This window comes from Tursiops truncatus, chromosome 18, assembly GCF_011762595.2.
Source record: "Tursiops truncatus isolate mTurTru1 chromosome 18, mTurTru1.mat.Y, whole genome shotgun sequence".
NCBI lineage: Eukaryota > Metazoa > Chordata > Mammalia > Artiodactyla > Delphinidae > Tursiops > Tursiops truncatus.
The window spans coordinates 32,487,285-32,513,676 of record NC_047051.1 but is presented as its reverse complement, the minus strand read 5'-3'; the positions used below and the strand labels follow the sequence as shown (position 1 = coordinate 32,513,676).

General features: G+C 36.5%; 1 protein-coding gene across 1 annotated transcript in view; it reads left to right on the top strand.

Annotated features, from left to right (window-relative positions):
* Positions 1-26,392, top strand: part of DIAPH3 (diaphanous related formin 3) — a 539,529-nt gene that overhangs the window by 147,589 nt on the left and 365,548 nt on the right. The window contains exons 6-8 of the mRNA XM_073795265.1: positions 19,201-19,275; positions 19,358-19,427; positions 24,665-24,801. Coding sequence (XP_073651366.1) covers positions 19,201-19,275; positions 19,358-19,427; positions 24,665-24,801 — 282 coding nt within the window. The remainder of the gene's footprint in view (positions 1-19,200; positions 19,276-19,357; positions 19,428-24,664; positions 24,802-26,392) is intronic.

The window sequence follows — 26,392 nt, the reverse complement described above, 5'->3', positions numbered from 1 at the left end:
AAAATGAAGGAGAAATGAATAGCATCACCTACTTGGACACTGTAACTTCTTGGGTAGGAGTGGGTGTGTGTGAGGAGGTTCTCTTGTTTACCTCTATTGTTATTTATTTGAAAAAAGTTGGTTAAAGCAGGGAATCATAAACTAAATGATTCACATATACCCTTTTTTTTTAAAAGTTCAAAACATAAACATCCATTTTTTTCTGTAGATATTCTATGTGGAACCCAGAGCTGTTCTTGGAGGAGACAAAGGCTGACTGCATAAACCATAGTCATGATGCGTTGTCGCCCTCATGATGGTGTTTTACTGGGGAACAGGAAAGTGGGGGCTCTACAAAGTAACCTGAGAATAGAATTCTTACTCTTTTAAAAAAAGTCTTTTTGATGATCTCTCAATATATTTACGCTTGCGTCTACATCTACTTCTATAGCACTGTTTAAATGTCATCTTTTAAAAAATGTTTCCAAAGCATTAGACTTAATTTTCATAGGAACAACAACACTTTTCCCAATGATATGTTGTCTGTTTATGTAGTTTAAATTACATAATTATAGCAATAAGTACAACTGGCAAAAATGGATTTGGAAACCAATCCATCTGATTCTTGGTGGGAGCAGAAGCATGTGGATGTATGAGAGAGTAGAACACTTGCCTGGAATGCTCATTTTGCAATGGATGTTAGCCAGTGTTTCATACATGGATTGGAAACCAGCAGGTAAATGAGTGAGCTGATTAGGTAGGAGATAATTAAGAATGTGTATAGCTCCGCATACGTGACACATTTCCTATAAAGGAAAAAAAAACACATATTTTTGAAAAAAAGTAGAAATTACCATATTACCATATCTGCTTTTTAAACTGAAGATATGTTAGCATCTTTCCATGTGAAAATTGTAGGCATAAAATTTTCTTCGATTGAGGATTTTTTTCTAGCCCCTGCCACATTAGGTACTTACCTTACCTGCTTCTTTAGCATCCTTTGCTTACGTTTGTCCTAATGCTTGTTATACCCTATTTTAATTATTTGTTTGTTTACCTCTTCTTGTTTCTCCTTCAGATTTTTCCCATCAAATCTTTATCCCCTATTACATTTATTATGCCTATTCTAATCACCCTTTTTCTTTTTTTAATTCTTCTGAAATCAGAATTTTACTATTACAGAGTTATTTATAAACTGGTCTTGAATTCAGCTTTTAATGGTTCTTTTCAGTTTTTATTTGACCTCACTTCAGCAGTTGGCCCTTGACTCTTATCTATTTTCTCTCTTCTTATGATTTGTTTTTTTAAAAAAATTATTTATTTATGAAGTATTGATTTACAATGTTGTATTAGTTTCTGGTGTATTCCTTAAGATTTGATGTCATCTTCACTGCCTTTTCTCAGGTGCCTTGGTTGGGAGTTTCTGCCGATTCTCACATGTTAACTGTAAATGTTTCAAACTTGTGTTTCTAAGAAGATGAAGTAGACATACTTTTACCTATTCCTCACTAAGCACAACTAAAAAAATAAGACATTGTATATGAAATAAATACAAAATGGCACGTAGGCTAGGGAACTTGGGACCCAAGGAACAACATGGTGGTGAGTTCTGTGAATTTTCTTTTTGCCTCTTCGATCCCAGATTTGGACCTAAAGAAGTCAGCAACCTAGAAATACTAATAAGCGTAGACAAAATCCCAATAAAAGGCTACTACTACTCTTAAGCCAGGGGACCATGAAAGGGGCAGCCAGCAAGACAGAAAACTGTGACAGTAACCAGTGTATGCCTACCAAATACCACAGAAGAAAAATAGTGCCCCATCCCCACCCTCACCATCAAAGCCTAGTAGGGAGCCTGGACTTAGACCCCCAGACAGCAATAGCGAGGAGCTCTTCCCTCTCCCCACTGCGATGGTGTCATAGGGCACCAAGTAGAGAGTCAAAACTTGCACCACAATCCATTGGTTAACAAGATAACCCTCCTCCCTACCTCCCTTGTTGGTGCCAGTGGAAGTTCCATGGTGAGCATAATGAGGCAGTCCTATCTTTCCCTGCCAGGGAGGTACCATGGTGGCCAGGTGGGGAGCCCACACACCCACCATGTCCACAGTAACAGGGAACCTCTCCTCAGAGATGTGAGTGGAGGCCAGGTGCAGAACCTGGACTTCTGTTCCCACCTTGCAGTCTTGATGTGCTGCCTCTCCCTCCTCTACTGGAGCAGTATCACAAGAAGCCAGCTTAAAAATAAGAGATTTAAATAGGTCCAAAGTCTCCTAGCTTGGTACCCAAAATTTCCAGGATTCAATATAAAAACCTGTCATCCCAAGAAGCAGGAAGATCTCAAACTGATAAGATAAAAAAGATAATTAATAGATGCCAGTATTGAGATGATGTAGATATTAGAATTATCTGACAAGGATTTTTAAAGCAGCCATCATAAAACTATTCTAATGAGCAATTATGCATATGCTGAAACAAAAGAGAAAATAGAAAGTTTCAGCAAGGAAATAGGAGAAACTTTATTCTTCTTCTTTTTTTTTTTCCTGTATTCTTCTTTAAAGATCCAAATGGAAATTGTAGAAGTGAAAAATATGGCAACTGAAATTAAAAAAAAAAACTTACTGAAGGGGGCTCAATAGCAAAATGTAGGAATGAGAGGAAAGGATTGGTAAACTGCAGTATAGAATAATAAAAATTAAAAATTACCTAATCTAAACAATAGAGAGAACATAAAAAAAAAAAAAAAGAACAGAGCCTTAGGGGCCTATGGTACTATAACTAAAGATCTAACATTGCTGTCTTCAGAGTCCTGGAAGGATTTGAGAAAGAGAGCAGGATATTAAATTATTTGAAGAAACAATGGCTGCACACTCCCCAAATTTGGCAAAAGACATCAACCTACAGATTCAAGAAACTTGAATGAACCACAAACAGGATAAACCCAAAGAAATTCACGCTAAGACAAATCATAGTAAAACTTCTGAAAGCTAAGATTTTTTAGAGAGAAAAATCTTGCAAGCAGCAAGAAATGACACTTTAGTTATGTGAAAAAGCAATTTGAATGACATTGGATTTCTCATCAAACTATGGAGGCCAAAAGCCTCATTAAAAGTTTTCAAATGAAGAAAAAAAAGAACAGTCAGTTCAGACTCTTACATACTGTGAAAATATCCTTCAGGAATGAAGGGTAAATCAAGACATACTTAGATGAAAGAAAACCAAGAGAATTTGTAGCGGGTAAACTTAACCTAAAAGAATGACTAAAGAACATTTTCTAAACAGAGGAAAAGATAAAAGAAGGAACCTTGGAATATTAGGAAGAAACAAAGAACACTGTAAGTAAAGATAAGGGTATATACAATATACTTTCCTTCTCATGATTTCTGTAAATTATGTTTGATGGTGGAAGCAAAATTTATAATGCTGTCTGATGTAGTTCTGAATCCATGTAGAAGAAATACTTAAAAAACAATGATTCTATAAATGGGAAGAGTAAAGGGAGAGCTGTCATAACAATATACTACAGACTGGATGACTTAAACAACAGAAATTTATTTTCTCACAGTTCTGGAGGCTTGAAACCTTAAGATCATCCAGTTTCTTCTGAGGCCTCTTTCCTAGACGTGTAGACGGCCACTGTCTTACTGTGTCCACACTTGGCCTTTTCTCTGCATCCCTGGTGTCTCCTACTCTTGTAAGGACACTCGTCATACTGGATCAGGGCCCTACTCTTATGACCTCAGTTAACCTTAATTAACACTTTAAAGGCCGTATCTACAAATATAGTCACATTGTGGGTTTGGGTTTCGACATATGAATTTTGAGGAATACTTTTCAGTCCGTAACAGGAGGCAAAATTTCTGTAATTCACTCAAACTTGTGAAATGGTGACACCAATAAACTGTGACATATTATGACATAATATCTAGAACAAACACTGAATAGGCCATACAAAGAGATATACATGAAAAACACATTAGGTAAATCAAAATGGAATTCTAAAACATGTTGAAGTAAACCATGGGAAGTCAGGAAAAAGAAGATAAAGTGAACAAACAAAAACCAAAAAAAAAAAAAGGTTGACTGAAACCTTAACATATTAATAATTACATTAGGTGTAAATGGTTATATGCTAATTAAAGGAGATTTGCAGACTGGATTAAAAATATCACTAGTTATATATTTTCTATTAGAAATTTACTTCAAATATATTGATATAGGCAAATGGAAAGTAAAAGCATAATAGACATATATACAAATGTTAATCAAAAGAAAGCAGTTGTGGCTATTTTTAATATAATTTAGACCTCAGAGTAAAGACGTAAAAGAGATTGATTCTATATAATAAGAGTCAAACCACCAAAAGCTCAATCCTAAATGTGTATGTATCAAATCACAGATATGCAAAACACATGAAACAAGAAATAATAGAACTGAAAGGAAAAATAGATAAATCCACAATTAGATATGGAGACTTAACAACTAAGTCAACAATTGATACAACATGTGGACAGAAAATCAAAAAGGGTATAAAAAATTCAACACCACCTTCAAGCAAAAGCATATATTTATAGAAGACTCCATCCAATGATAAAAGAATACACATTCTTTTCTTATTACCACAGAACATATACCGAGACAGACCATATCCTGGGCTACAGAGCAAACCTCATCAAATTTAAAAGAATTGAAATCATACTAAATGTGTTCTCTCACCAAAATGGACTCAAACTAGAAATCACTAACAGAAAGATAACAGGAAGACTTCTGAACATTTGGAAAGTAAACAACACACTTCTATCTAGTCGTTGGGTCAAAGAAGAAGTCTCGAAAGAAACAAAAAATATACCAAGCATAATGAAAATGAGAATACCACATTTCAAAATTTGTGGGACACATCTAAAGCAGTACTATAGCACTAAACACATACATTAGAAAAGAGGAAAAGGCTCACATTAGTAATTTCAGTTATCACCTTAAGAATCTAAAAAAAATAGGGAATTCCCTGGCGGTCCAGTGGTTAGGACTCCGTGCTCTCACTGCCAAGGCCTTGGGTTCAATCCCTGGTCAGGGAACTACGATCCCGCAAGCTGTGTGGTGCCGCCAAAAAAAAAGAATCTTAAAAAAAAAAGAAAAGAAAGTAAGCCCAAAGCAAGCAGAAGGAGGGAAATAATAAACAGCAGAAATCAATTAAATTGAAACCAGAACAACAATAGAGTAAATCAGTGAAACAAGGAGCTGGCTCTTTGGAGAGATTAATAAAATTGACAAGCCTTTGTTAACATTGATGAGGAAAAAAAGAGAAGACACAAGTTACCAATATCAGGAATGAAACAGAGAATATCACTATAGACCCTACATCAAGAGGGTAATAAGGAAATGCTACAAACAACTGTAAACACACAAAATTGACAACTTAGATGAAAAAGACCAATTCTTTGAAAAGCATAAAGTACTACAACATTCCCAATATGAGATAGAAAATTTGAATAGTCCTCTATTAAGGAAATTGAATTACTAATTTGAAACTCCTTGAAAGATCAAGTACAGATGATTTCACTAGAGAATTTTACCAAATATTTGAAGAAAAATAATATCAATTCTACACAGTCTCTTCCAGAAAATACAAGAGCAGGGAACAGTTTGCAATTTATGAAGCTTGTACAGATAGCAAAACCAGACAAAAACAATAACAAGACAAAACAAAAACAAACCTGAAACCTCCACCTTTACAGAGCAATGTCCATCATGAATATAGACAAAAAAACTTATTGTAATATACTATATGGACAAGGCTAGAGAAGAACAGTCGCCTGATCATATCAATTGATGCAGACAAAGCATTTGATAAAACTTAACCCCTATTTCATGATAAAAACTGTCATAAAAATAAGAATAGATGTTATGGATTGGATTGTGTTCCCCAGAAAGATATGTTTAAGTCCTAACTTGCACCTTAGAAATGTGACTTTATTGCAGATTAATTAAGATGGGATCATAGGGAGTAGAATGGACTCTTAATCTGATATAACAGGTGTCCTTATAAGAAGAAAAGAGACATCGGGAGCACACAACGTGATGACAGAGGTATGGGAATCCTAGATTAACAGCTACCACCAGAAGCTAAGAGGAGGCAAAGAAAGATTCTATCCATAGCCTCAGTGGGAGCCTGATTCTGCTGACAATTTAATTTTGAGCTTCCAGACTCCAGAGCTATGAGAATAAGTTTGTTGTTTTAAGTCACCCACTGTGTGATACTTTGTTATAGCAACCCTAGGAAACTAATACAGAGAGGTACTTTAACTTGATAACATGAATCTACAAAAATCCTGTAGCTACTATGGTATATAGTGGTGAAATACTGAATGCTTTTCCCCTCTAACTGGGAACAAAGCAGGGACTTTCCCTCTTAACACTCTTAACACAGTGCTAGAAGTTCTCGCCAGAGCAATGAGGCCACAATGAAATAAAACACATGAATCAGAAAGGAAGAAATAAAACTGTCCGTATTTACAGGTGACATAGTTGTTTACACAGAAAAGTTCAAAGAACTTTTTGAACTAGAACTAATCACTGAGTTCAGCAAGATTTCAGGATTCAGGATAAACAAAAATCAATTGTGTTTCACAAGAGGAAACGTTTTAGAGCTCTGTTGTACAACAGTGGGAATGCAGTTGACAGTACTGTACTGAACACTTAAATATTCAGAGGGTAAATTTATATTATCTGTTTTTTACCTGAACAAAACAATCAATTGTATTTCTATATTCTAGCAATGACTTTTGGAAAACAACACTATTTACCACTGCTCCAAAACAAACAAACAAACAAAATACTCTGGTGTAAGTCTAAACAAATTGTGTATAGGACTTTTATGCTGAAAACTACAAAATCATGGTGAAGGAAATCAAAGAAGGTCTTAATAAATGGAGACATGTTGTGTGTTCAAGAATGAGGAGACTCAACCCTGTTTGCTTGATCATTTGGGTTATTAGCAGAATTCAATTCCCTGCATTCGTGAGACTGGCATCCTGTTTCCTTGCTAGCTGTCAGTTTAGGGTTGTCTCAGCTTTTTAGATTCCACCCACATTCCTTGGTTCATATTCCCCTTCCTCCATCTTTAAAGCCTGTAAAGGCAGGTTGAGTCCATCTCATGCTTTGAATCTCCTTTCTTCCATTTCATCTCTCTAACCCACCTGGGAAAGGGTCTCAGCTTTAATGAATTACGTAATTAGATTTGGTCCATCTGGATAATCTAGAGTAATCTCCCTATTTTAAAATCATCTGGTAGCAACCTTAATTCCGTTTTTAATTTCCCCTTTGCTATGTAGGGTATTCATAGGTTCTGATGTTGAGACATGGCCATCTTTGAGGGGTAGGGGTGGGATTACTCTGTCTACCACGTATGCCTAACCCTGTAGTGGCTTCTTATTGCCCATGGCATTGTTCAGTCATCCCTTGGTATCTGTGGGGGATCAGTACCAAAATCTGAGGATGCGCAAGTTCCTTACATAAAATAGTATAGTATTTGCATATAACCTATGTACATTCTCCTGTATACTTTAAATCATCTCTAGATTACTTATAATACCTAATAATGTAAAGGCTAGGCAAATAGTTGTAAATACAACAGAAATGCTATGTAAATAGTTGCTGGTGTGTAGCAAGTTCAACTTTTGCCTTTTGAACTTTTTGGAATTTTCTTTTTTTCAAATGTTTTTGATCTGCAATTTGTTGATCCCATGGATATGGAGTGCTGACTGTATATAGGTTTTTCACAAGCTCCTTCCTACCTGTTTGGTTTTTTATTTCAGATACAGCCACTTGTGCTTAGCACAGGCCATGCCTTTCATATTTAATGTTTTTGCATGTATTCCCTCTGGCTTAGCGACTTCTCTTTCTTTCTGTGACTTATCCATCAAGACTGAGGGCAGACATCAGCTGCTTTGTTCCCAGGAGAGGTAGGTGCTGCACCTTCTTTCTGTTCCCTTAGCACCATGATTATAGCATGTCTTACATTATGGAAATAATTTTGCTTGACATTTGTTTCAACCAGTAGTCTGTGAATTTTTTCAAGGGCAGAGAACATGTTTTATTCAGCTTTGTATTTCTCATCCCTAGTGCAGTATCGAGCACACAGTGCGCCCCTACTAAAGGCTGACTGACTTAGTTAATGAGCATTTGTTTTAGTAGTGGTGAAACATCATCCTTTGAGCAGCAGTCAGTCAAGTCCTAAAGTGTGATGTAGGACAGGGACTCAGATTTATCTTTCTTGGTTAAGTATGTATAAGTACCAGTTCTAGAATCAGAATTGATGTTTCTGGCATGAAGATTGAAACAGTGTCAGTGATGTTGCGTGGAATGCGTCATCACTTGGTGCCTTTTTCTAAATATATAAAGTTAAGGTCATGAGCCAGGGCATGCATCGGCAGACTTAGTGCTATTTCTAAGCGACCTTAACTTCTCTCTGTGTCCCTTTCCTTATACAGTTGACCCTTGAACAACATAGGTTTGAACTACATGGGTCCACTTATAAGCAGATTTCTTTCAATTGTAGATACTACTATACTACACAATCTGAGGTTGGTTGAATCTGAGGATGCTGAACCGCGGATATGGAGGTACTGCAGATACAGATGTGGAGGGCTTACTATAAGTTATACACCGATTTTTGACTAAATGGAGGGTCAGTGGCCTTAAGCCCTGTGTTGTTCAAGGGTCAACTGTATATAAAAGTGGAAGGAGTTTCACTTTCATTCCAAAACTATCTTGGTGCTTAATATGTGCTAGGTGCTGGGATTTAAAGACAAATAAGCAATAGTCCCTGTCCTGCAGGTGTATGTAACAGGTGAGGTTGCCCTTATGATCTGGTAGGTTTATTCCAGCTCTGACAATCCATGATGCATTTGTCTTTCTCTTCCTTAGAGCACACTTGGGAAGAGAGGTAATAACTTTAACTTTAGTCTATGGGAAACATATAGATGGTGATTTGTTCCTTTGGCCAGGAAGTAAATTTGAGACCTGATTACCATTTCTGCTTTATGAGGTGACTGTATTTGCTTCATACACCCAAAATTACACTGTAAACCACTCTGCACTTTTGATTTCATCCTCTGTCTCTGGAAGCAATAACAATTTCCAATCCTAAGCTGCTTTGAACATTTGAAGGTGGTTTGAACATTTAATCCTAGAGACCAGTTGCCCCTCTCCCTCTTTTTATTTCTTCTGTCACCTTTTCACCTCTTTTTTTCTCCTACATTGAGACCCCTACTAGGAAGTGCTAAATGGTAATACACTTAGAAGTTTTTCTTGAAGCAATTAAAAGAGAAGGGTTTGGTATTTCCAGTTACGGAACTTTTTTTTTTAAACATCTTTATTGGAGTATAATTGTTTTACACTGGTGTGTTAGTTTCTGCTGTATAACAAAGTGAATCAGCTATACATATACATATATCCCCATATCCGCTCCCTCTTGCATCTCCCTCCCACCCTCCCTATCCCACCTTTCTAGGGGGTCACAAAGCACCAAGCTGATCTCCCTGTGAGATGCAGGTGCTTCCCACTAGCTATCTATTTTACATTTGGTAGTGTATATATGTCAGTGCTGCTCTCTCACTTCGTCCCAGCTTACCCTTCCCCCTCCCCGTGTCCTCATGTCCATCCTCTATGTCTGCATCTTTATTCCTGTCCTGCCCCTAGGTTCGTCAGAACAGTTTTTTCTTTATTAGATTCCATATATATGTGTTAGAATGTTGTATTTGTTTTACTCTTTCTGACTTACTTCACTCTGTATGACAGACTCTAGGTCCCTCCACCTCACTACAAATAACTCAATATCATTTCTTTTTATGGCTGAGTAATATTCCATTGTATATATGTACCACATCTTCTTTATCCATTCGTCTGTCAATAGACACTTAGGTTGCTTCCGTGTCCTGGCTATTGTAAATAGTGCTGCAATGAACTTTGGCGTGCATGTGTCTTTTTGAATTATGGTTTTCTCAGGGTATATGCCCAGTAGTGGGATTGGTGGGTCGTATGGTAGTTCTATTTTCAGTTTTTCAAGGAACCTCCATACTGTTCTCCATAGTGGCTATATCAATTTACATTCCCAACAACAGTGCAAGAAGGTTCCCTTTTCTCCACACCCTCTCCAGCATTTATTTGTAGATTTTTTTATGATGACCATTCTTACTGGTGTAAGGTGATACTTCATTGTAGTTTTGATTTGCATTTCTCTAATGATTAGTGATATTGAGCATTCTTTCACGTGTTTGTTGGCAATCTGTATATCTTTTTTGGAGAAATGTCTATTTAGATCTTCTGCCCATTTTTGGATTGGGTTGTTTGCTTTTTTGATATTGAGCTGCATGAGCTGCTTGTATATTTTGGAGATTAATCCTTTGTCAGTTGCTTCTTTTGCAAATATTTTCTCCCATTCTGAGGGTTGTCTTTTCGTCTTGTTTATGGTTTCTTTGGCTGTGCAAAAGCTTTTAAGTTTCATTAGGTCCCATTTGTTTACTTTTGTTTTTATTTCCATTTCTCTAGGAGGTGGGTCAAAAAGGATCTTGCTGTGATTTATGTCAAAGAGTGTTCCTCCTAGCTTTTTCTCTAAAGAGTTTGACAGTGTCTGGCCTTACATTTAGGTCTTTAATCCATTTTGAGTTTATTTCTGTGTATGGTGTTACAAAATGTTCTAATTTTATTCTTTTATATGTAGCTGTCCAGTTTTCCCAGCACCACTTATTAAGGGCGCTGTCTTTTCTGCATTGTACTTTGCTGCCTCCTTTGTCAAAGATAAGGTGACCATATATGCATGGGTTTATGTCTGGGCTTTCTATCCTGTTCCATTGATCTATATTTCTGTTTTTGTGCCAGTACCATACTGTCTTGATTACTGTAGCTTTGTAGTATAATCTGAATTCAGGGAGCCTGATTCCTTCAGCTCTGTTTTTCTTTCTCAAGATTGCTTTGGCTATTCGGGGTCTTTTGTGTTTCCATACAAATTGTGAAAGTTTTTGTTCTAGTTCTGTGAAAAATGCTAGTGGTAGTTTGATAGGGATTGCATTGAATCTGTAGATTGCTTTGGGTAGTATAGTCATTTTCACAATGTTGATTCTTCCAATCCAAGAATATGGTATATCTCTCCATCTGTTTGTATCGTGTTTGGTTTCATTCATCAGTGTCTTATAGTTTTCTGCATACAGGTCTTTTTTCTCCTTAGGTAGGTTTATTCCTTGGTATTTTTTCTTTTTGTTGCAATGGTAAATGGCAGTGTGTCCTTAATTTCTTTTCAGATTTTTTTCCTCATTAGTATATAGGAATGCAAGAGATTTCTGTGCATTAATTTTTTATCCTGCTACTTTACCAGATTCATTGATTAGCTCTAGTAGTTTCCTGGTAGCATCTTTAGGATTCTCTATGTACAGTATCATGTCATCTGCAAACAGTGACAGTTTTAGTTCTTCTTTTCCAATTTGGATTCCTTTTATTTCTTTTTCTTCTCTGATTGCTGTGGCTAAAACTTCCAAAACTATGTTGAATAATAGTGGTGAGAGTGGGCATCCTTGTCTTGTTCCTGATGTTAGAGAAAATGGTTTCAGTTTTTCACCATTGAGAACGATGTTGGCTGTGGGTTTGCCATATATGGCCTTTCTTATGTTGAAGTAAGTTCCCTTTATGCCTACTTTCTGGAGAGTTTTTATCATAAATAGGTGTTGAATTTCGTCAAGAGCTTTTTCTGCATCTATTGAGATTATTGTATGGTTTTTATCCTTCAGTTTGTTAATATGGTGTATCACATTGATAGATTTGCGTATATTGTAGAATCCTCTCATCCATGTGATAAACCCCACTTGGTCATGGTGTATGATCTTTTTAATGTGCTGTTGGATTCTGTTTGCTAGTATTTTGTTGAGGATTTTTGCATCTATGTTCAGCAGTGATATTGGTTTGTAGTTTTCCTTTTTTGTGACATCTTTGTTTGGTTTTGGTATCTGGGTGATGGTCGCCTCGTAGAATGATTATGGGAGTGTTCCTCCCTCTGCTATATTTTGGAAGAGTTTGAGTAGGATAGCTGTTAGCTCTTCTCTAAAAGTTTGATAGAATTCGCCTGTAAAGGCATCTGGTCCTGGGCTTTTGTTTTTTGGAAGATTTTTTAAAAAAATCAATTTATTTATTTTTGGCTGTTTTGGGTCTTTCATGCCGCCTGCAGGCTTCTTGTTGCGGTGGCTTCTCTTGCTGTGGGGCACGGGTTCTAGGTGCGTTGGCTCAGTAGTTGTGGCTGATGGGCTCTAGAGCATAGGCTTAGTAGTTATGCCACACGTGGCATGTGGGATCTTCCTGGACCAGGGATTGAACCTGTTTCCCCTGCATTGGCAGGTGGCTTCTCACCCAGTGCGCCACCAGCAAAGCCCTGTTGGAAAATTTTTAATCACAGTTTCAATTTCATTACTTGTGATTGGTCTGTCCATATTTTCCATTTCTTCCTAGTTCAGTTTTGGAAGGTTGTGCCTTTCTAAGAATTTGTCCATTTCTTCCAGGTTGTCGATTCTATTGGCATAGAGTTGCTTGTAGTAATCTCTCATGATCCTTTGTATTTATGTAGTGTCAGTTGTTACTTCTCTCTTTTCATTTCTAATTCTATTGACTTGAGTCTTCTCCCTTTTTTTCTTGATGAGTCTGGCTAGTGGTTTATCAATTTTGTTTTTCTTCTCAAAGAACCAGCTTTTAGTTTTATTGATCTTTGCTATCGTGTTCTTCATTTCTTTTCCATTTATTTCTGATCTGATCTTTATGAGTTCTTTCCTTCTGCTAACTTTGGGGTTTTTTGTTTCTTCTTTCTCTAATTGCTTTAGGTGTAAGGTTAGGTTGTTTATTTGTTTCTAGGTATTTTTTAATGTTCTCTTTGATTTCTTCAGTGATCTCTTGGTTATTTAGTACTGTGTTGTTTACCCTCCATGTGTTTATGTTTTTTACAGTTTTTTTCCCCTGTAATTGATATCTAGTCTTATAGAGTTGTGGTGGGAAAAGACACTTGATATGATTTCAATTTTCTTAAATTTACCAAGGCTTGATCTGTGACCGAAGATATGATCTATCCTGGAGAATATTCCATGAGCACTTGAGAAGAAAGTGTATTCTGTTGTTTTTGGGTGGAATGTCCTATAAATATCAGTTAAGTCCATCTTGTTGAATGTGTCTTTTAAAGGTTGTGTTTCCTTATCTATTTTCATTTTGGATGATGTGTCCATTGGTGAAATGGGGTGTTAAAGTCCCCTACTATTATTGTGTTACTGTCAATTTCCCCTTTTTTGGCTGTCAGCATTTGCATTATGTATTGAGGTGCTCCTATGTTGGGTACATAAATATTTACAATTGTTATATCTCCTTGGATTGATCCCTTGATCATTATGTAGTGTCCTTCTTTGTCTCTTGTAATAATGTTTATTTTAAAGTCTATTTTGTCTGATGAGAATTGCTACTCCAGCTTTCTTTTGATTTCCATTTCATGGAATATCTTTTTCCATCCTCTTACTTTCAGTCTGTATGTGTCCCTAGGTCTGAAGTGGGTCTCTTGTAGACAGCATATATATGGGTCTTGTTTTTGCATTCATTCAGCCAGTCTATCTATATCTTTTGGTTGGGACATTTACTCCATTTTCATTTAAGGTAATTATTGATATGTATGTTCCTATTACCACTTTCTTAATTGTTTTGGGTTTGTTTTTGTGGGTCTTTTCCTTTTTTTGTGCTTACTGCCTAGAGAAGTTCCTTTAGCATTTGTTGTAAAGCTGGTTTGGTGGTGCTGAATATTCTTAGCTTTTGCTTGTCTGTAAATGTTTTAATTTCTCTGTCAAATCTGAATGAGATCCTTGCTGGGTAGAGTAATCTTGGTTGTAGGTTTTTCCCTTTCATCACTTTAAATATGTCCTGCCACTCCCTTCTGGCTTGCAGAGTTTCTGCTGAAAGAATAGTTGTTAACCTTAAACCTTATGGGGATTCCTTTGTATGTTATTTGTTGTTTTTCCCTTGCTGCTTTTAATATTTTTTCTTTGTATTTAATTTTTGACAGTTCAATTAATATGTGTCTTTGTGTGTTACTCCTTGGAATTATCCTGTGTGGGACTCTCTGCGCTTCCTAGACTTAACTATTTCCTTTCCCATGTTAGGGAAATTTTCAACTATAATCTCTTCAAATATTTCTCAGACCCTTTCTTTTTCTCTTCTTCTTCTTGGACCCCTATAATTCGAATGTTGGTGCATTTAATGTTGTCCCAGAAGTCTCTGAGACTGCCCTCAATTCTTTTCATTCTTATTTCTTTATTCTGCTCTGTGGTAGTTATTTCCACTATTTTATCTTCCACTTTGCTTATCCATTTTTTTCTGCCTCAGTTATTCTTCTATTGGTTCCTTCTAGAGAATTTTTAATTTCACTTGTTATGTTGTTCATCATTGTTTGTTTGCTCTTTAGTTCTTCTGTGTCCTTGTTAAGTGTTTCTTGTATTTTCTCCATTCTATTTCCAACATTTTGGATCATCTTTACTATCATTACTCTGAATTCTTTTTCAGGTAGACTGCCTATTTCCTCTTCATTTGTTTGGTCTGGTGGGTTTTTTTCTTGCTCCTTCATCTGCTGCATATTTCTCTGTCTTCCCATTTTGCTTAACTTACTGTGTTTGAGGTCTCCTTTTTGCAGGCTTCAGGTTCATAGTTCCTGTTGCTTTTGGTGTCTGCACCCAGTGGGTAAGGTTGGTTCAGTGGCTTGTGTAGGCTTCCTGGTGGAGGGGACTGGTGCCTGTGTTCTGGTGGGTGTGGCTGCATCTTGTCTTTCTGGTGGGCAGGGCTGTGTCACATGGTGTGTTTTGTGATGTCTGTTAACTTATTACGATTTTAGGGAGCCCCTCTGCCTAAAGGATTGTTTGTTTTCTTGCTAGTTGTTTGGCTTGGGGCGTCCAGCACTGGAGCTTGCTGGCCATTGGGTGGAGTTGGGTCTTAGGTCTCTGGGAGAGCTCTCACCGATTGATATTACATCGGGCCAGGAGGTCTCTGGTGGTCCAGTGTCCTGAACTCCACTCTCCTACCTCAGAGGCTCATGCCTCACACCAGGCTGGAGCACCAAGACCCTGTCAGTCACATGGCCAGGTACGTGGGGATTTTCTTACCCTTTGGGACGTTTGAGGTCCTTTGCCAGCGTTCTGTAGGTGTTCTGTAGGAGTTGTTCCACACATAGATGTATTTTTCATGTACTTGTGGGGAGGAAGGTGGTCTCCACGTCTTACTCCTCCGCCATTTTGAAGGTCCACCCTAGCAGTAGTTTTTTAATGGATAGTTCCATTGTGAAATCTCTAGAAAATACAAGTTGCTCACAAACCACAGGATTAACATCTGAATGTCCTCTCTGTGATCACCCTCTCTGAGGAATGGGGACGGTAGGCATCCCTCTCTCTTCAAAAAGAGGGCTTCTAATAGTAGCTGCTGTCCGGTTAAGGTGTCCGAGAGAGTTGTTGTCAGTTTTCATTTCTCAGATTCGTCCTTGATGGAATCAAGACATAAAGTTTCCTTCTAATTTGCTGCAACATTCTTCCAAAGTCAACGCTTTCTGCCGATCCTCTTCCTGTGAAAGAAGTTGTGTCTGATGTACTGCACCCATATCATTGAGCTCTGTATCTCGATCTTTCAGTTCTCCAGTGAGCAGCTGTAGCTCATTTCCGTTGTTTCTCAATAGTGGAAATCTCACCTTCTCCCGTTATGGAATTTTAAGAGGTAGATTTTGTGTTAAATTAGTACTTAGCACATTACTTTCTGATGTTTTAAAGCGTTTTTTTTTTTTCCATTACACGTCATACTAATCTCTGTCATTTCTATTCACAAATAAAAAAACATTTGCCCAGTGCTTATTCATCCATGAATGCAGGTGTTTTAGTTAAACCACATAATGCCCTATGGCACTATGCTGTCAGGCACAGAATAAATAGCATAGATTTTGTTTCCTGAATATTGATCATTTATAGATCAGTTGATAATTTTTTTCCAGGTTGCTTCTTACATTGATGATGAGAAATTTTTCACTTCTGTAGAAAGCTATCGATTTTAATAAACCTCTGTCAGCACTGCAGACCTGTCTACTCAATATCACTTTTTTATCTTGAACATCTTTTCCAGAAGAGATAGGAAATGATATTTGCTCCTATTCTTAAAAATAACATTGCTGAAAATAATAGGGGTGAGGGCAAGGGTTTTGAGAGAATGGGTTTGTGAATGATAACTTGTTAATACAAGAATATGTTGGCCTTGCAAATTTTTAAGAAAAACATGGAAACTTTTTATGCACATTTAGTTTGTATTATAATATTACCTTTTCACTAAGTATTTTCATCAGCTTTCTTTTTATGTTTACATATTATATCAAGCATCTTATCTTCCTTTCCCTGCACCCTGTCTGACTTTCCTTGTTATTGATATGTTTTATGATGTAAAGTATAGTCTGGCTTTCAGAAGGCTGTTGCCAATCTCTCTGATATTATCATTGTCAAGAAATTAATTCCCACCGTGAGTTAAAAGGTTGTAGTGTAAAGTAACTGGGTATAATGCTTCTTTACATTCAACCTTAGTAAGTTTCTTTTATAGAGAATTAGTTCATATGTAATATGCATGAGTGGACATAAGTTTTACTTTAATGACTCATGTTCTGCATTGTAGAAGAGAGTTATTTAGTGGGTCCAGAAATAGTTGATTTGAGAAATTCTGTGGATCCCAGTATTGTGTAGTTAAATAGTTGTTATAATAGGGTGATAAATCTTCAAAATAGCTGTGTTCTATTATTTATTACTCAGACTTGATTTACCTGGATTGATATGCTTCCTGAATTTTATAGTGGGCTCCAACATGAGCATATCATGTGCAAGAAAATCTTTTTGTTACATTAACATAATTTTAAAATACTTTGTGTATTTTGTTATAAGGCAGTTTTAGGAATAGTAACTTTATTCTGTATGATGATTGAAGGTGATAGCAGTATGAAGAATCCTAAACCATTTATATTAGCTTTACGATATCTTAATGGATATACTTTTGAATATAGAGATTGTTGAGAAACACTTCAAACAAAATACTGAAGTCTTACTGTGAGGTACTAAGACAGGAGGGTCTGATGAACAGTCGGTCCACACATCTCAGTTCCAGCCCAAGTAAAACGTTCAAATTACTCCTTGCATGTTTGATTTCAAGCTTCCCTGTTGCAAGTGAAATAAGAATAAATACAGAATTGGATGTCAACAAGGCAAACAGTTAAGTGGGATGCTGTAGGCGTTTACATGAAATATGAAAGCAAGATTTGAAATGCCTACAAGTAATCTGTGCGATGCTGATAGTGGAGAGTAAACTCTTAACTTTTGAAGTAGCATCCTGGTTTGAAAACACCAACTTATATTGAACTTTTTTCTTCACCTTAGCTATAGTAGTGATCTTCAGTCTTTTCTTTTACATGGAGTATCTTTCCTGTTTAAGTGCATTCTTGAATTACTTATTCTGTGGTTTTCATAGAGAAGAGATGAGTAAAATAGTCTGAGATGAGTCTGCCAATCTAAATGGCAAATTCTTTTCTTTGTGGGGGGGTGGTTAAAATCAGAAACTCTGACTATTTGTAGGTGATTAAGCCATGTTCACAGAAGTGTACAAGTGAAGAAGAGGGAATTTTTTTTTTTTAATTTTTGGCCACACCATGCCAAAAATGTGGGCTCTTAGTTCCACAACCAGGGATCAAACCTGCGCCCCCTGCAATGGAAGTGCCGAGTCTTAACCACTGGACCACCAGGGAAGTCCCTGGAATTTTTAAAATAATATTTTTATTTTTCATGCAAATATATTACATTTGGTGTTTACTCTTATTTTCTAAGGAATTAATATTGTGTCTTAAGTAAGAAAATGGCATTATAAGCTGGTATGTGACTTACATTTTTTATTCTTTATATAACATCCTGCTTTTGATTATTGGATGAAAGTTTGTTATTAATATTCCATTTTTCAAAGGCTACACACAGACACACATACACACATAAAATCATACATACAAACAAATATGTATACAAGCACATACATACAAAGAAATACACATATATAGCATATTATATCTTTTTCTTTCCTCTACTTTTTGGAAGACTTTTTGTTAACATTATTTTATTTATTGTGCTAGGCTTTCCAAATCAACACTGATTTGTCCTAAGGTGGTTTTCCTATAATCAAGGTGAGCTGTTGACTATTGGCACTGCTATCCTAATTGCATACATACTTTGATTATATTAATGGGTTTAATGGAATAGAGGTGGTTGGGTCAAGATGAAAATATTTATTTAAAAATAATGATAGGGCTTCCCTGGTGGCACAGTGGTTGAGAGTCCACCTGCCAATGCAGGAGACACGGGTTTGTGCCCCGGTCCGGGAAGATCCCACATGCCGCGGAGCGGCTGGGCCTGTGAGCCATGGCCGCTGAGCCTGCGCGTCTGGAGCCTGTGCTCTGCAACGGGAGAGGCCACAACAGCGAGAGGCCCGTGTACCGCAAAAAAATATAAATAAATAATAAATAAAAATAATGATAAAGCTGTTTTTAAAAGTGCAACTGAACGTTGAAATTTAATAAATTGTTAACATTTATAAAGATGTATTTTAGTGGTTTGGAAAATTCTCCTAGAACATGCTTTTACAATATTTTGACTAATTTTTCCAGTAATCTTTTTCTTTATGTAGACCGGAATCTTTTCTCTTTAAATATTGCTCCCTTGCCCAATTTCTGCTCTTTGGAATAGTCCAGAGTGAGGCTTATCCAGTGGTGTGCTGTTAAATGTTTAACAGCCAGCTCTGGGTGAGGGGATACTCTGATTGGCAGCATTTGCTGATTTCTGTAGTGTCAATACTTCCAACATGGCAGGTTTTAAGCTACTAACATGATGTCAATGGACATGGGGCATGGAAGAGCTGGGCACACTCAGCTCTCACAAGCCAAGTGCAAGCTGGGTTCAGCACATCACTGGCTTATCACATCATCGCTCCTTTTTTCACAAAGATTATGAATCATGAATGATTTTACACATAGTGTTATTCTTTTATTGTATTTATGACTAGAATATAACAAGTGCAAAATATTTGTGAGTATATAGCGTTATTGTGATATTCCAAACTAGAATACTGACTTAATATATGACTACCCTTTCTTCTGTTTTTCAGTTGGGTGGAGAGCTTTGGACATGAGGGGCTTGGATTATTACTGGACATTTTGGAAAAGCTGATTAGTGGCAAAATGTAAGTATTGCTAATCATTATTTCTAATTAAGCTACATTTGCATGTCCAGTGATGATTCCAACATTGATATCTTTTATGCAGACAAGAAAAAATGATAAAGAAGAATCAGCACAAAGTCATACAGTGTCTAAAGGCCTTGATGAACACCCAGGTATGTACATAGGTAATTGTAGTTGTTCTTTATCAGTTCTTACAGAAATTCTTATGAAAGAAGAGTTATGTAATATAGAATTTGCACTAAAGTGATGCATTGCTTTGATAAGCTCTTCAGTATACAATGGAAAAAATATTGAAGTATTGATTTCTAGTTTTCTGTCAAATCAACTCTCTCAACAGGAGAAACTTGGGGATGAATAGATCCTCTTCTGGTGCTTAACCCTTCATGCGCAGATTAATTTTCTTTTCCTCCTGTCCTTCCTCCCTACCTCTCTACATCCTTATCTGTCCTCTTTTTTTTCCCTTCTCTTTCTCCCTTCCGTCTTCTCTTTTAATTTTCAGAAGTATAGCATGAATCAGCTTTGAAATCATAAACGATTATTAAATGTGGTCTGCAGTAATACTTATTACCAAAGAATTAAGTTGGAAAGACTTCATTTTTATAGTCTAGAGATTTAAATTTTTAATGAAATTAATGTGAACAGATATGAACAGGTCCCAGAGGTGGAGGAACAATGATGCTTAATCCAAGTACAGTTGACCCTTGAACAATATGTGTTTGAACTGCACTGGTTCACTTATATGTGGATTATTAAAAATAAATACATATTTGTACTGTAAGTGTATTATTTCTTCCTTCTGCTTTTTTAAAATAACCTTTTCTCTACCTTTATTGTAAGAATATAGTATATAATACATATAACATACAAAATACGTGTTAATCAACTCTGGGTTATTGGTAAGACTTCTGGTCAAGAGTAGGCTATTTGTAGTTAAATCTTGGGGGAGTCAGAAATTATACTCGGATTTTTGACTGCATGAGGAGTTGGTGCCCCTAACCCCTGTGATGTTCAAGAGCCAACTGTAATATTGAAACCAAATATAATATGACAGGTCTGCAGTTTGAATATTTAAAGAGGATATATTAGAAGAGAGAAATGGTTTATGCTCTGTACTGAAGCTGGGTTTATCAAACTGTGTTTCCTTTTTTTCATACTGTTAATTGCAGAAATTAGCTCTATTCCATGCCATGTCTCTAGCTCTAACATCTAATCATATCTATCTCATGATGTGTGCAGTAATGATAGGTGTTTTCATTCATTAGACAGCGGGAGAGGAACTTTTATCTATGTTGGGTGATGATTTGTGTTTTATAGCAAAACTGTATTTCTGATTAATTTTAATTTTTAATATTTTTGCCTTATCCTTATTTATTTATTTTTTGAAGATGTTGGGGGTAGGAGTTAATTAATTAATTAATTTATTTTTGCTGTGTTGGGTCTTCGTTTCTGTGCGAGGGCTTTCTCCAGTTGTGGCAAGCAGGGGCCACTCTTCATCGTGGTGCGCGGGCCTCTCACTATCGCGGCCTCTCTTTTTGCGGAGCACAGGCTCCAGACGCGCGGGCTCAGTAGTTGTGGCTCACAGGCCTAGTTGATCCGCGGCATGCGGGATCCTCCCAGACCAGGGCTGGAACCCGTGTCCCCTGCATTAGCAGGGAGATTCTCAACCACTGCGCCACCAGGGAAACCCTATCCTCATTTTTAAAATAAACTTTTAGAGAACTTCGTATTTAAGTACTTGTACTTAAATTATTGACATTTACATTTCTTTTTATTAAATTCAGCAAATATTTATATTTTATAATTATTTTTTAATTGAATTATTTATGGATTTTTCATCATTTTCTGGAGTTTTCTATTTTTAACCAATGAAATATTTTTCACCTCCCTGCTTCCTCCAATCAGATACGATTTTCAGGGAAAATATCTGATGTAGAAATCACAAGTACTTTCTGTACTGAACTCACTGTTTTGTGAGAATTCGATTTTAGATATATTATGTAACCTTTGTAGAGTATGTTTTAAGAGTGAGTGAATAAAGGAATCAAATTGCTCATAGGGAGACATCTTTTCACACTGAGTATATAACACTTGCTTTCAGGTGGAGTGGGGGGGCTTCTAAAATAAGAATATAGCAACTGGAAATTTCACTGGTGATGGGAAGGCTAAGAGCAGCGAAAACCCAGGAACATTTTTCCAAAACAAAGGGGCACGGGGTATTTGGATCATAATTTGAATTTAAGAATGTCATGGTTAAAGTGAAGTGGTATATAGAAGATAATATTCCTACTTGGTTTAAGACTGAATTGGAAAGGGAGTAAACTTTATGTATTTATATTCTAATTAATATAATGTGATTTATTGTTAAATAATGGATTATTTTGTTTATAGTTTATGTGGAGCTGGAATATATTCCATTTGCATTTATTACTGTCATGCTGCTATGAATAAAAAGTTACTGATACGTGGAATTATAATGTCTGAATTCTAAACATAATTATATGTGAAATTTTTTGGTAAATATATTTTTTCCAGGATTGGTTGATGGTTTTTCCTCTACCTTACTGTGCAGTCTTTATAAAAGTTCATTGAATGATGAAAAATATAGGCTTTAAGAGAAAAAAATGTATGTACTAGTACCTTATTTGGTACTAGTAATTAATCATATAATTGATATTATGAGTGAATCTTATATCATTGTATGAAATTGAATTTTTTTATAATACTAAATTGAACTTTATAATAGTGTTTAAATAGAAGAAGATTTTGAGTATTTATTAGGAAGAAAATAAAAGTTAAGATGAAAAGTTAAATACCTTTAAATTAAGAGGTAGTCAAAACAGGGGTTTCTTTTTGGCCAGTTAACCTTTTGTGTTAAGGTGTGTACCCCCAGCGAGGGTGCCTTTTTCCTGAAGCCAGCCCCCTCCCTACGTTATCTCTGCTGCTGGTATTAACTCAACGTGGGTAGTCATTCAGCACCAATGTTCATGTAGGGCATCTGACACAGGGATTTAGGGTATTCACCTTTTCCTGCCTAACACACCTTCAGTGGCCTGTAGTTCTATGAGGTAATAATAGGCCTCAAGTAGAATGCAAAGGGAACCTATCACTGGTCCTCAGTTTAGAAAATTTGAGTTTTCCTAAACTCTGGAGTGGATCCTTGACATTCAGTGGAGAGACAGACCTTCCAAAATTGGTCACTATCTCTCTAACCTTTTAATAGCCTTCATTTAATGCACTTTAAGTGCCATCACTGGTAAGTTGACTATTTCTCTCACAGAGTCAACGGGTTTAGTTTTGCTTTGTTTTTTTAAATAATTGAATGATTAATTTTATACAAGTAGGCAGCAGTTCAGTCTTTAATTCTAGATACAGTAGTGGTAACCTGGCCTCATTCCAGTCTCAAAATGAGCACCGTACAATTTTCCATTAGTGAAGTCAGAGAATATTGCCAGTGATGCAGCTTTGAGTTCACAGGACACTGGTCGAAACTAGGAGATCAGAGAATGCTCCTGTTCCACTCTTGACACATGGTTTAGGGTCAGAGGGCCTGACAGAGAAGGTAGGTGGTATCCCTTAGAGGAAATCAGTATGAGTTGCTTTGAATGGCTGGAGGAGCCACAGGATTCTGATTCCAGAAGGGCAGGTGCTGGCTCATGCCAGCCCAGAGTGGGGGAAGTGAAGGAGGAAGTGCTGAAGGCAAGCTTTACTCAGTCTCAGGTTTATTAGGACAGAGCTAGCCCTTTGGTACTTGGTAATCATTGGGTGATTGACTTTTTGAATTGGGTCTAAGTGGTACATTACAAAACTCTGACAATTCCCTGGAATGATTGTCGAGGCATATTGTAGTCTTTGGCCCCATGCCTGCTTTTCTTTGTTTCCAGTTATGAAACAGCCCAGAGTACCACAAAAGTGAGCATTTCCTGGTTGGTTTAGCTGTTTCCTTGTAAACGTTTCCCTGTCACCAACAGGACAGAGAAGTCCCTTCAAAAATCATACCCTGGGGCCCTTGACCCTTCTGTTTGTACTTCCTCCTTTGTACCTGTGTTCTTTAGATAGTGGTTTAAAGCAAGTGCAATATTTCACCACAGTGTGAAGCTTCTTTACGTAAATGCGATATACAAGACAGGAAACTTATAAATAAGTTTTCATAACATTCATAACATTCAAAGCATTTGGATTTAAGCTTCTTATAGATTTTACTTTGATACCAATACCTAGTGCTAATTTTGAGTTCGTAGGTCTGTAATTGAGATTAAGTTCCTTTTTAGTGCTTAGTAGTAATTCTAATAAACTAAATTCTCACTCTTTAAAAGGATCCTCTGGGATGTATGGTAGATAAATAGTACTGTTTTATTGCTTCTATTCATCCTCTGTTATTTGATACTTATCTTCCATAAATTGTGAGTAGACCCTAAGAGATGTATACATCCTTAAATCAAAACACTAAGTCATTAACATAACTCCCATCTTCCAATTGAATGTGACATCCTGGCAGTAGCAAACTTTGGCCTCATTCAAAATCATTCCATTTATATAATGTGTTTACAACTGCATTGTCTTTCTGATAACAAAATATCGTTCAGATCAGAATACACATGTTCTTATGGCAGTTTCTACATGGTATCAGCCCGAATCACCCTTCAGCTTTTGCCTGTTCATGAACTAAGTGTTACTATCTAGGCCTGCACTGTGTAATGTGGTTGCCACATGTGGCTACTGAGCCCTTGAAATGTGGCTAGTCTGAACTGAGATGTGCTGTAAGTGTACAATACACACTAGATTTTGAATACTTAGGAAGAAAAAAAAAGTAAAAATATCTCATCAATAAATGTTCTATATTGATTATATGTTAAAATGATAATATTTTGGGTATATCGGAATAATTCTATTAAAATCAGTTTTACTTTTTGTTTGAAATTTTACATTGCACATGTGGTTCACATTATATTTCTCTGGGACAGTGATCTGTGCATTTATTTGTGGTACCTCTTACCAACCTTCCTTCCCAGTAGAGCTCCTCACGGCCTCAGTGTCTGGTTCAGTATCAATCTGTTCATTTTGTATGTTCCTGTTGGGAATCTCAGTATTCCTCACTGCTTCTCTCTCTCTCTAGTTGGCCACTTATCTATCTTAGTAATTATCAGTCATATTGCTATAAAATTACCTTTGAGGGGTTATCTATATTTGATTGATTCTCATAGTTCTTAATGTAAAGGGAATACTTCTATGAATTTTTTTAGGATGTTATGCATTCTTTATATTTTCTGGCTTTACTACATGTACAGGTGTATTATCTTATAAACATTTTAAAAATAACTACATTTCCTTCAGGGCACTATTTTTTCAACTAACCACTAAAATTTAACCTCTTATTTCCAAAATGTTGTAGTATGGCTTGGAAAGAATTATGAGTGAAGAGAGGAGTCTTTCTTTGTTAGCCAGAGCCATTGATCCTGAGAAGCCCAGTATGATGACGGATGTGGTTAAACTCCTTTCTGCAGTGTGCATTGTAGGGGAGGAAAGCATGTAAGTCTTCTCAACTTATTTCTCTCATTACATAATAATTTAATACAGTTTGAGTCATATAATGTTTTCATTATTCTATTTTAGTCTAGAATTTACTTTAAAAAAATGAACTATACTTAAGCAGGTGATTTAGATTTATATTGGCTGAACAGAAATGTTTGAGTAGTAATTTTTTTCTCTTAATCAATATAGTAGTTATGGGCTAACATGTTTCTATGAAAAGTGGATTTCTTCATTATATTTAAACTGTTCTGAACTCAAAACCTAAATAAATATTCTAAATGGAGACTTTGAAAAATATACAAATTGGTTCTGTTTCTTATTTATTTATTGGATAGAATTAATTCAATAATAAGTGTGTAATTGATAATGTAATGGTTGAGGGTGCAAGGTCCTTGACAGTAAAGTACATACTAAAGTTTTAACTTTAAAGACATTATCCACAATTGCTAGAGCTGTAACTAAAAGACCATTATATACATATTAAAAGATAAATAAAAATAAACCTGTTTTTCTTTTTAAGGAAGATTAGTGTTCTTATTACAAGAAAGCATTTAAAATTTATTTAAAATACTTTTTATAAATGATAAAGATATACAAGCTGAACAACCAAAAGAACAAACAGAAATGGCCCTCCCTCCTATAAGGGTAGGCAGAGCCCTGTAAGTGAAACCTCCTGCACACATTTAAAAATTGTCCATGTAGAGGTCCTGTGGGGCCGATGACTGTTGCGCCGCTCAGTTTGGACTTAGTTGGAGAGTCAACAGGCACCACTCAGCCCCGGCCCTCTGCCCCCATATGTAGCTATAGTGTGTATCCCTGGATGAGGCCGTGCCTGCTGCAGTCCCAGCTGCAAAGCCAGGCGTACAGCTTCTGCACTTTCCCATTTTAAAAAGGCCATGTTAATTTTGGTGCAGAAACCTAAGTGTGAGTTTAATGTCGACACATAAGATACTTCCTGTTCTCCCCCAACTCCTTTCTGCTCCTCCTCCATCCTCCTCCCTTGGCTTCCCTCCTTCCTCTTCCCCCCTCTCTCCCTTACTTCTTGTTTCTTCTCTTTTCTCTTCTTCCCTTTTCCTTCCCTATCCCTTCCTCCCTCCTTTCCTTTCTTCTTGTCCTTCTCCTTTACCTTCTCTTTCTTAATCCTCTTCCTCTTTTTCCTCCTCCCTCTTCTACTCCTCCTCCTCCACTTCCATATTATTTTTATTATTTCTTGACTTCAGGATAGGTCATCAAAATGAGTAAATAACTCTTAGGACTAAAGTGTCTACGTCCACAAACTGTGTGAGCTTTTACAGTATGCTGGGTACTGTTAGCATAAGCATTCTTTAAAGAAGTAGCAAGTATACTTCTTGCATAACCATTATTCTTTATATTTGACTGTAATTCCTTACTACTATATGTTTTTGGGCACCAGAGCTTCATTTATTTATACTCAAGACAGAGTAGGGTTATAGTGGTTAAGAGCATTTATATAGTGCTCACTACACAGGTTTATCATTTAGTAGACCTGAGACCCTAGACAAATGGCTTAACCTTTTTCTTCCTCAGTTTCCTAACCTATAATATGGGATAAAAATAATTATCCCAT